The following is a 12,180-nucleotide window of genomic DNA, read 5'->3' as shown; positions in this document are numbered from 1 at the left end:
CCCTCTCTTCAGCAAACATTAAATAACCTCACCAACCAGTCCACCATCACTTGACCTCCCTTTTTCAGACATTCTGCATGGCATCCATCCAGACCAGGTGCCTTACCTGCTTTTATCATCTTAACAACGAGATTAATGAATAGTTCTAGATGGGTTGTTAGGAAACACTGCCTATGTATTTCTAGATGATATTTAAATGGTTTCCTAAACAGCGGTTGAGCACTTTAAGGAATCAGATTTGGTATTCTCAAGACTAGTTGAAGCTGGATTGAAAGTGAAACTTTAAAAATGTAAGTTTTTGCAGGACAATGTTATTTATTTGGGACATAAAATAGACGGGCATGGACTTAGTACAGTAAATTCAAAGGCAGAGGCAGGAAAGAACTATCCAGTTCTGAACAATGTAGAAAAAGTTAGAAGCTTCTTGGGATTGACAGGATATAGGAAAGTTATCCAAGGATATGCAGACATAGCTAATCCATTAAGTTCTTTGTTGGGGAAAAATTCAAATTTTATTTGGGGACCTGCACAACAGCAACCTTTTGACAAGTTGAAATATAAACTCACTAGTTTTCCAGTTCTCGTATTTCCTGATTATAAGGAGTTCATTCTTTGTACTGATGTGTCTGACATAGGGTTCAGAGGCATACTGATGGAAGAGAGAAATGGAACATTGAAACTGATAATTTACACATCAAGACTTTGCAATAGTGCAGAGAGAAACTACTCCATAACAGAAACAGAAACCTTAGCAGTGATATATTCATTAGAAAGATATGATACTGGGATATCCAATCAGTGTGGAATAATCATACATTCAGAACTTATTTAAGCATAAGAATATCAGGGGTAGATTAACCAGGTGGTTTACTAAACTTCAGTGTTATGAGATTAAATTTGAATATATTGTGGGTAGAATGTTGCAGCAGATGCACTATCTAGAAATATTAGCCTCCCAACATCAGGGTTGATCAATTTCATCTGTAGTATTGATGCACTAGTAACATTAGATGAGGAAATGATAAAAAGGGAACAAAAAAAGATAAGACTTGGGAAAAAGTAGCCCAGAATTTGTTGAACTCAAGAGGTAATCCTTCAAAACTACTAAAAGGGTATAAGATTGAGGAATTTCATTTTACCAATGAAATTTTGTGTAGAAAAACAGTTGCATGTGGGAAGGATATTTCTAGGGGCCCAGTGAATCAATTGGTAATTCCACAAACTTTTGTACAAGGGGTATTAGTTACTTCATGATTGTGATCATAGTTTACATCCAAGAAAGAATAAAACATATAGACAAGCATATCTTATATATTTTTGGTCAGGTATGAAGATATATATGATTATATAGAAAATTGCTTGAAATGTGCTAAGATGAAAGGAAATACCGGTACCTGCTCCTATGCTATCATATCCCATTCCACAGAAACCTTGGGAAAGAGTTCACATAGATGCACTGGAGTTACCTATGTCTGAAAATGGATATCAGGATGTCTTTGTTGCTATTGATTATCTTTCAAGATTTTGTATTTTACAATGCATTCCAAACAAGAGAGCTGAAGCAATTGCTTCAGTAATTTATGATCAGATAATGTGTAATTTCATTCCTCCCAAGATCTTAGTTTCAGACAATAGTAATGAATGTAATAACAAAATCTTGGAAGAATTTTGTAGGTTATTTAAGATACATAAAACAAACATTCTGGTGAAACATCCTCAGAGCAATGGAGTTGTAGGGAGGATTCCTCTTAAACCTTACTCTTAAACAAAGAATCTGTCACACCAGGACAAAATTCCCCTCAACAATATGACATATAACATCAACAGACACCTTGTCCAACTCCCCCCCCCCCCAGTCATTACGATCTGACTTGAACTTCTCCTAGTTCCACCTCACTGTCCAGCTCCCCCTACCCCAGTCATTATGATCTGACTCAAACCTCTCCTAATTCCACCTCACTGGAACCATAAAGCCTTGTCATCTTGTAACCCCTTAGCATAATTGACATGGACCTTTTCCTGTTATTTTATCTGCCTGAAGATGGTTGTATGTAACAGCCGAAAGCTTGCGATTGTATTTATATAATTAGTGTCAATATACCATGGATCTCGGTAGACTTGTGTTTAATCTACCCCTGGACTATAAGAAACATATAAGAATGGAAAAAACAACTAAGAAGATAGTTGAAACTGACTTAGAATGGGTCTTTAACAATATATATATATATATATATATGGTTTTACATCACACACTCTCCCCCCCCCCCTATTAGGAGGCTAGGACAGTGCCCCTCACAGAGGGCTTTGTAGCATGAAATTTAATGAACCATGTCCCTGGTTCAACTTCGCCAGTGGCAGGATTCAAACCGCCCTAACCTCAACCTTCACCTCAAGTAACAACGCCCTAACCCGCTCAAAACATATGTATTTGTGTATATATGTGGAAAGGCAGTGAGCTAAACACAGAGATTAGTTGGAGTTTTATTCACTGATGTTTCATCCTTACCAGGACATTCTCAAAGTACTTTTAGTATGTCCTGGTAAGGACGAAATGTCGGTGAATAAAACTCCAACTGTTCTCTGTGCTTAGCTCACCACCCTTCCACTCATTTTCATTTGTCTTCCATATATGTATATATATACATATATATATATATATATATATATATATATATATACACCTCGGCAATTGTAATTATTATTTCGAACTATGTGTTCTTTTCATTATCTGCATTTCATGTAAATTGATTCAATGCCAAATAAACTTATTACTACCATTATTATACATATATATATATATATATATACACACACATGTTGATCACATTGGCAATGTAGATTGCATCCCAAAGTATATTATATTTATATTATATAATTTGTCTTCATTCTATTTCTTCTTATGCAGTAAATTTATCAACATTTCCTGGTGGTAACTTAAACACACCAGAACCAACACTTTTTTTATTCCCTATGGAATAGTTACCACATGTTAGGTTAGGGTAAATTTCCAGAATTATGCAACCATGTATATTTAACATGAAATTTACATTGCCCAATACCTTATAACATAGTATATCCTAACATAACCATTCCATATAAAAGTCTTATAAAGAAAAAAAAAAAGAAAAAAAATGTGGCCGAGGGAAAAACAGACGTTTCATTTCTGACCTGCAAGGCGAGGGCCTTTGGTCATAGGTTCGTAGTCATGGTCGGTTAATTGTGAGGTTAAATTACCGCCAATCAAATGATATGAAAACTTATGGATTTGAAAGACCCGACCACCTAACATCTTGGATTTATTCTTCAACAACTTTGCTGAATACATTGGCATAGTTATATTTACAGTAACAAATTATAAGTAACAATGGCATTTAGTCTACAGTGTTGTACAATGCTAAGGTAAACACAACTATATCTGTCATGACAGGTGTCAAAACCCTTTAGATAAACTACAACAATGGTCTGAAAAGTGGCTAATGAAATTTAACACAAGTAAATGCAAGGTTATGCACATAGGTAAAAATAACAGTAAAGTATGATTACAAGTTATTTGGAAAATTGTTCACAAAACTGGATAGAGAAAAGGATTTCGTTGTAATTATCAGTAATAATCTCAAATCATCTAAGCAGTGTATTTCAGACCCTGAGAAAACAAATAAAATTCTGGGACTGATTGTGCAATCTTTTGATTTCAAAAGTCCATCTCTCATTAGCAAGCTATATAAATCATTATTTCATTCACATTTTGAATATACTGTTTCTGTATGGTCACTGAATCTCATTAAAGACTTTGACAGATTGGAAAAAGTACAATGACGAGCCACAAAACTTATTCCAAATACCAAAAATCATACAAAAATTGACTAAAACATATCTGTTTTCTCTAAAAAAAGCAGTCTCTGGTGACTTGATACAGGTCTTAAAATTTTCAGATTGATTGAGAGTCCAACAAGAAATAATGGTTTCAAACTATCAGGAAATAGATTTAATTTGGAAGTGGGTAGAAACAACTTTGCCAACTTTACTAACTTTACCGAATGCAAATATATTTTTTATTTACTCTGGCAACTTTACTGGCCTACGAGGATTGTGAATGCTTTAATTTCATATGTATGGGTACTTCCTTCTGCACAGCATTCTATATGAACATCAGTAAAGTAAGGGCCTAATCGAGCTATTTTAAGGAATTTAATTGATATCAAATATAATCAGTAATTCACATTAATAATACTAATAATAATATAAATTAATATCATATACAGACATATCATAAACTAATTAATGATCTTGTGAGTAACGAGTTTAATTATCTGAAGTTGCTTGAATGCTCAGAACAGCAGAACCTCACATGTGGGGTCGACAGTAATTAGGCATTTTAACTCTGCCCAACATGGCACTTAACATAGAATGATGACAACTTGTCACAGAATACTCATTTTTTGTCACACATTTAGTTATACACTTGATCATACACTTAGTCACACAGTTACACACTGGTAGATATAAATTTGTAAGAGTCAATGCTTCACAGGCTTTTCCAGCTATGAATACTTATCATATCTTGATTTAGTACCAGTGATACTTACCACTTGATGGAGGGGGGGAGGATTTCTGTGTAAGGCTGAACGATGAGGTGAAGCAATTGATCCAATTGGCAGTTCTTCGTTCTGGCTCTTATGTCATAAAGGCTAGCCACCACTACCCTTTGTTTGACACTACCTCTTCCTGTGAAAGGTGCATCACACAAGTCACTTTGGAAAGGCCTCTCTAGTGAGGGTCATCATGTGATATTTGAGAGCACTCTTCAATGAGTAAGCTCCATCATAAAGTCACACTGTAATGGCTTCTCTCTGGTGTGGGACATCATGTGATATTTGAGATGATTTTTTTGTGTGTCATCACGTGATATTTGAGAGCAATCTTTCCTGAGAAAGCTGCATCACACAAGTCACAATTGAAAAGCTTCTTTCCAGTGTGTGTCACCATGTGTTGTTTGAGATTATTATTTTGTGTGAAAGCTGCATCACACAAGTCACAATTGAAAAGCTTCTTTCCAGTGTGTGTCACCATGTGTTGTTTGAGATTATTATTTTGTGTGAAAGCTGCATCACACAGGTCACACCGGAAAGGCTTCTCTCCAGTGTGGATCCTCATGTGTCGTCTGAGATCACCCTTTGTTAAGAAATCTGCATCACACAGGTTACAATTGAAGGGTCTATCTCCAGTGTGCCTCTTCATATGATATTTGAGAGTACTCTTTCCTGAGAAAGCTGCATCACAAAGGTCACACTTGAAAGGTTTCTCTCCAGTGTGGGTCATCATGTGATACTTCAGACCACTCTTTCCTGAGAATGTTGCATTGCACAGGTCACACTTGAAAGGCTTCTCTCCAGTGTGGGTCATCATGTGATACTTTAGACCACTCTTTCCTGAGAATGTTGCATTGCACAGGTCACACTTGAAAGGCTTCTCTCCAGTGTGGGTCATCATGTGATATTTCAGACTACGCTTTCCTGCAAAGGCTGCATCACATAGGTCACACTTGAATGGCTTCTCTCCAGTATGGGTCATCACATGATAATTTAGACTACTCTTTTCTGTGAAAGTTCCATCACACAGGTCACACTTGAAAAGCTTCTTTCCAGTGTGTGTCACCATGTGTCGTTTGAGATTACTATTTTGTGTGAAAGCTGCATCACACAGGTCACACCGGAAAGGCTTCTCTCCAGTGTGGATCATCATGTGTCGTCTGAGATCACCCTTTGTTAAGAAATCTGCATCACACAGGTTACAATTGAAGGGTCTATCTCCAGTGTGGCTCTTCTTGTGAGATTTGAGAGTACTCTTTCCTGAGAAAGCTGCATCACACAGGTCACACTTGAAAGGTTTCTCTCCAGTGTGGCCCATCATGTGATACTTCAGACCACTCTTTCCTGAGAACGCTGCATTGCACAGGTCACACTTGAAAGGCTTCTCTCCAGCGTGGGTCATCATGTGATATTTCAGACTACTCTTTCCTGCAAAAGCTGCATCACATAGGTCACACTTGAATGGCTTCTCTCCAGTATGGGTCATCACATGATAATTTAGATTATTCTTTTCTGTGAAAGTTGCATTGCACAGGTCACAATTAAAAGGCTTCTTTCCAGTGTGGGTCATATTGTGTCTTTTGAGAGCACCCTTTCTTGAGAAAGCTGCATCACACAGGTCACACTTGAAGGGCTTATCTCCAGTGTGGGTCATCATGTGATATTTGAGATTAGTCTTTTGTGAGAAAGTTCCATCACACAAGTTGCATTGGAAATGCTTCTCCCCAGTGTGGGTCACCATATGTTGTTTGAGACAACTCTTTAGTGTGAAAGTTGCATCACAAAATTCACATTGAAAAGGCTTTTCTCCACTGTGGGTCATCATATGATATTTGAGATGATTATTTTGTAAGAAAGCTGCATCACACAGGTCGCACTGGAAAGGCTTCTCGCCAGTGTGGGTCATTGCATGATATTTGAGAGCACTCTTTCCAGAGTAAGCTGCATTGCACAGCTCACACTTGAAAGGTTTCTCTCCAGTGTGGGTCATTATGTGGTTCTTGAGACCAGAAGCTCCTGAGAAAGCTGCATCACACAGGTCACACTTGAAAGGCTTTTCTCCAGTGTGAGTCATCATATGATGTTTAAGAACACTCTTTCGAGAGAAACCTGTATCACACAGGTCACACTGGAAAGGCTTCTCTCCAGTGTGGGTCATGATGTGACGTTTGAGATTACTCTTTCCTATGAAAGCAGCATCACACAGGTCACATTGGAAAGGCTTCTCTCCAGTGTGGGTCATCACGTGATACTTGAGATCATTTTTTCGTGCGAAAGTTGCATCACACAGGTCACACTTGAAATGTTTCTCTATAGCATTGGTCATCTTGTGATATTTAAGATGACTTGTGAGATAGGTGTGCCGAAGATGCCACACCAAATTCTCTTGTTATATGATGAATATATGGAATCTTTGGATATCTTTTCCAAAGAAATGTTGATGTTTACCCTGGACCTGAAAGAAATATTTATAATAAGTTCAATATCTAACTTGTTGAGAGGAAGTAATAGAAATAACATGACCATTACAAATATACATACATATACCAACAGCTTTTTCTCCCTTACAAGGTAGCCAAAAAACAAATGCATAGAATTCACTCCCATCCATTCCATCCTCACATACTCCACTCCCTCCCTCCCTCTTATCTTGGCTCCTCCTGGATGATGGGTCATCCCTGCATTGTGCCCACTGCCCTGGGTCAGAAGCAGTGTAGCAAAACACAGCACATCCACAGCAAGGCCACTTCACTTAATCGGCGACCCACCTTCTCCATCCCTTCATGGAAAGAGATTGGGAGAAACCCTTTTGGGCTGTGTCAAAATATCATTCACACTTACTCCCCCTCATCCCCCACACACTCCTTTCCATGTATCACAGCATCATCAATACACAACCATTCTCCACTCACCCCTATCTTCTATCTTTCCCTTTCCTTCCTCCACAGACATTCCTCTTTCCCAATGCCTCTTTTACCCCTTCCATCCATCTTTCTTGGTCACCCCCTCATGTTCACTCCTTCCACACCTCTTTATCTTTCTTCACTTATTCTTTCCATGTGTCCAAACCAACCCAATACTCTTTCATCAACCCTATCCCCCAACTTCCTCTCCACTCATCTCCTCCTTGTATTCACTCTATCCAGTTTAGTAATCCCTAACATACTTCTCAGGCATTTCATCTCAAACATATTCAAATTCCTCTCTTATGTTCCATGTTTCTGCCACATATAGTGCTGTTGACACAATCACTCCTTCATACAATCTCCTTGTTGCGCCCATTCCCAAACGTCTATTTCTCATTACATTTTTTAACCCCTAAGGCATTTATTTGCTTCTCTCAATCTACATTCTACCTCCACTCCTCCCTTTCCTGCCACATTCCCACCCAAGTATCTAAAGCTATCCTCTTCCTTCAGTCTCTCTCCTTTAACACTCATTTTCAATTTCCTGCCACATTCTCCCCTTGTACATCTCATCACCTTCCTTTTACCCACATTTATCTTCAACTTTCTTTTGCACACCTTCCCAAACTCTATCACTAACTTCCTTAATCCCTCTTTTGACCCTGCTACAGGCACTATTGTAAGCAAAGAACAACTGGCTTATTTCCCACTTTTCTCCATTTTCTTTGACCATATCCAATCCTTGGCCCATTAACCTTGCATTTACCTCTCACACCACCCCATCCATGTATAAATTGTACAGCCAATGCAACATAACACATCCCTGGCAAAGTCCTATTCCCACTTCAAACTGCTCACCCTCTACATTTCTGATTCTAATACAGGCTAAAGATAAATGTGGGTAAAAGGTGATGAGATGTACAAGGAGTGAAAGTGGCAGTAGACTGGAAGTGAGCATTAAGGGAGAGCAACTGGAGGAAGTGGATAGTTTTAGATACTTGGGTGCAAATGTGGCAGGAAAAGGTGGAGTGAAGGTGGAGGTAGAATGCTGATTGAGGTGAAGCGAGTAAATGCCTTGGTGGATTGAAGAGTGTAATGAGGAATAGACATTTGGGAATGGATGCTAAGAGGAGACTGTATGAAGGAGTGATTGTGCCAACAGCACCGTATGGGGCAGAAACATGGAACATAAGAGAGGAAGAGAGAAGGAGTTTGAATGTGTTTGAGATGAGGTGTCTGAGAAGTATGATGGAGGTTACTAGGCTAGATAGAGTGAGAAATGAGGAGGTGAGGAGAAGAATGGGGGTGGAAAGGGAGTTGGGAGATAGGGTTGATGAAAGAGTATTAGGATGGTTTGGACACATGGAAAGAATGAGTGAAGAAAGACCAGTAAAAGAGGTATGGAGGGCAGATGTGGGGGGAGTGAACATGAGGGGACGTTCTAGGATGAGGTGGATGGATGGGGTGAAGGGGGCTTTGGGGAAGAGGGGAATGTCTGTTGAGGAAGGATGGGAGAGGACAGAAGACAGGGGTGAATGGAGAATGGTTGTATATGGATGATGTTGTGATGCATGAGGTGGAATGGGCTGGGGGATGGGGGTGAGGTTGTATGTGTGAGCAAAATTTGATGCAGCCCGAGGGGATTTCTCCCCGTCTTCTCCTTTTATGCATGGGGGGACAGAGATGGGGGGGGGGTCGCCGATTTAATGAAGCGGCCTTGCTGTGGATGTGCTGTGTCTTGCGGCACTGCTTCTGACCCAGGGCAGTGGACAGGGTGCAGGGATGACCCGTCATCCAGGAGGTGCTAAGATAAGAGGGAGGGTGGAGGGGTGTGGAGTGTATTCAGGGATGGAATGGGTGGGAATGATTTTATGCCTTTTCCTTATTGGCTACCTCCCTTGTAAGGGGGAAAAAGCCTTGGTATATGTATGTAATACAGGCTCTACTGCTCTCATAAAAAACTTTTGATGGTTCTTAACAACTCCTATTTCATGTATCTGCAATACTAAAGACCCAAAAACCACCCTTACCTTTTCCTAAAGCTTTCTCGCATATCTGCCTTACCACAAAAATCTGATCCATGCAACCCCTACCTATCCTAAATCCAAACAGTTCCTCACCAATTATTCCCTCTATCACTTTCCTAATCCTCTCAATCAAAATCCTCCCATAAGCCTTCCCAACTACACTCAACAAACTGATTCCTCTGTAACTACTACACTCACACTCGTCCCCTTTTCCCTTGTAAAGTGAAACTATACAGGCACTCTTCCAGTCCTCTAGCATTCTACCTTCTTTTAGACAAACATAAAATAACCTAACCAGCCAGTCCACCATCACTGTACCTCCCTTTTTTTAGACACTCTGCCTGACACCCACCCAACCCAGGTGCCTTACCTATTCTCATCATTTTAATAACTGCTTTCACTATATCTTTCCTTATTTCTCCTCATTCATTAATGTCATTTTCTTAGGACTTCCTACTGCAACTACCTTTCCCTTCCCTTCCTCCTTCACATTTAGCAACTCCCTAAAATACTCTGCCCATCTTACTCTTATTGCTGTCTCTTCCATAATCATCTTTCCATCTGCACCTTTTACCTTTTCTTCTCTACTTGATTTACCTCTTCTCGTAATCTCCAAAACATTTTTTTATTACTTTCAAAATTTTCTGTCATACTCTTGCCCCATTTCACATCTGCTCTCCTCTTTGCCTCCTTATTCTTATGCTTTACTTCTCATATGACTCTCTCATCCTATTTTGTAACCAATCTGTGAATGCCTGCTTCTTCTCTCCCACAACCTTCTTTGCTTCATCATCCCACCACTCACTATCCTTCTATTTTCTCCCATCTTCTTTGTTCAACACCATCTTTGCACACCTTCATTCCCTCCCACTCCTCTCTCAGCTTCTCCTTTTCTTTCTCATTTAAGCAGCTTTCTCTAAGCACCTCCCTACCTTCCGTCTTTTTCCTCTTCCTCCACTCTAAACTTACCTTCCACCAAAAAATTATCCGATATTCCCCCCCATTCTTTCCCTTATGAACATGTACATCCAAAATTCTTACTACTGGTACTCTTCTCCTGGGAACCACTACATAGTCCATTAAAGCCCTATCTACCACCCTTCCATTCACCACCCTGTCCTATGTGTACTTATGTCTGACTTTCTTCCTTAACAATGTATCTGTTATCATCAGCTCTCTAGACACATTACCATCAACTCTCCACTACAATTTTTTCATGCAACTCCACACTTCCCAACCACTCCATCTATTGGTTCATTTTCTACCCTAGCATTAAGATCTACCAATACCACTACATTGACATTTCTCCCTAAACCCTCTAAGCACTCATTTAAATCTATCCAAAAAGCTTCCCTTTCCTCTACACTCTTCTCACTACCAGGCCCATATTCAGTGGGGGAAGAAAACGTACAATATCAAAGACTCATAAAGAAGAAAGAAGGTTGACCGAATATCAAAATGGATGGATGTACTGGGGTGGCCAAGGAAACAAATAATAATGAAAAAATACTATATTTCTCAATGGTCTAAAGCACTACCAAAACAAGTGTGCGGTCGCTTTGTAAACTGAACCAAGACTGGTGTGGGGACGCTAAGATTCGTGGGAAAACATACATGAATCGCATGGTTCGATTACAAAATATACACATGGAAATATACAATGGCAACAATAGAATCAATATGCAACAATAAATACACAATAATACTACAAGTACGCATGTACAACACACAAGGAATATTCTATGCCACCATTACATGGAGTTGGAAAAAAAAAAAAAAAACTGGGACAGTATATCATAATCAGGAAATTTGTGGCTAAATAAATCTTAGAAAATAGGTTGGTGTATAATGTAGGATACAATAGTATAACTGCAAATTAGAATTTTTTTCAAATTTTTGCAGAGGACCAATACACACACACACACCATTCAAAGATGTCATAAGTTAACATTTGAGATATTCATGAGAATCTTGTATCTATTTCTACAGCAAATCATTTGTTCTCCATTTTCAGCAACTCCTCTCTTAACATCTGGGTTGGCAGGGCTCCCACTCCCTCAGAAATATCATCAGAAGCCTATAAATAAAATTATATATAAAAAAAAAAATGACATTCTTGTGCAAGAAGTAAATTACTTTCAGTTAATCTATCTTAACCTGTCACTACCTACACCTAGGTTAGTTTAGGATAGATTCACCCCTCCCTTCCATCATACACTAAATCAAGGCACATGGTTGGATTAGCTAGTTGAGTTATATTCAGTGGAAACAGCCACTTCACATGAGTTATAAATAATTTGCTGTGATATATGTTCCTTATACCAATCTTACTCATATATCAACACAAGATTTACTTTTTTTAGGTCATGGTGAAAGATGATATTTCTAAAAATTGCAATATGAAATATATTACTTGCTATTATATTGGGAGTACCACAAAAATATACAAATACAGTGAGGTATTACCAAAGTGCAACAAAATAAGAGAACAAACAGCTACCAAAGAAGAATGTATGAATGAACAAACATAAAAATGAAGTAGCACAGATTGCTAATAGGATAATTCATAGAGAAATAAGAAGCCACACGAGTGGATGAACAACATCACAAAGAGAAAGCAAAAGACTGGAGTATGATAACCAGAAAGAAAAAACTTGG

General features: G+C 38.8%; 1 protein-coding gene across 1 annotated transcript in view; it reads right to left on the bottom strand.

Moving 5' to 3' along the window:
• Positions 1–3,034: 3,034 nt before the first annotated feature.
• LOC143031304 (uncharacterized) overlaps positions 3,035–12,180 on the bottom strand; it is a 10,105-nt gene continuing 959 nt past the window's right edge. Inside the window, exon 2 of the mRNA XM_076194962.1 lies at positions 3,035–7,044. Coding sequence (XP_076051077.1) covers positions 4,864–6,915 — 2,052 coding nt within the window. The 5' untranslated portion in view covers positions 6,916–7,044 and the 3' untranslated portion in view covers positions 3,035–4,863. The remainder of the gene's footprint in view (positions 7,045–12,180) is intronic.

This window comes from Oratosquilla oratoria, chromosome 12, assembly GCF_046742065.1.
Source record: "Oratosquilla oratoria isolate Oo_2021 chromosome 12, ASM4674206v1, whole genome shotgun sequence".
NCBI classification, from domain to species: Eukaryota; Metazoa; Arthropoda; class Malacostraca; order Stomatopoda; family Squillidae; genus Oratosquilla; species Oratosquilla oratoria.
Note: the sequence above shows the minus strand (reverse complement) of the source record. Positions and strands in the feature narration are given on the sequence as shown.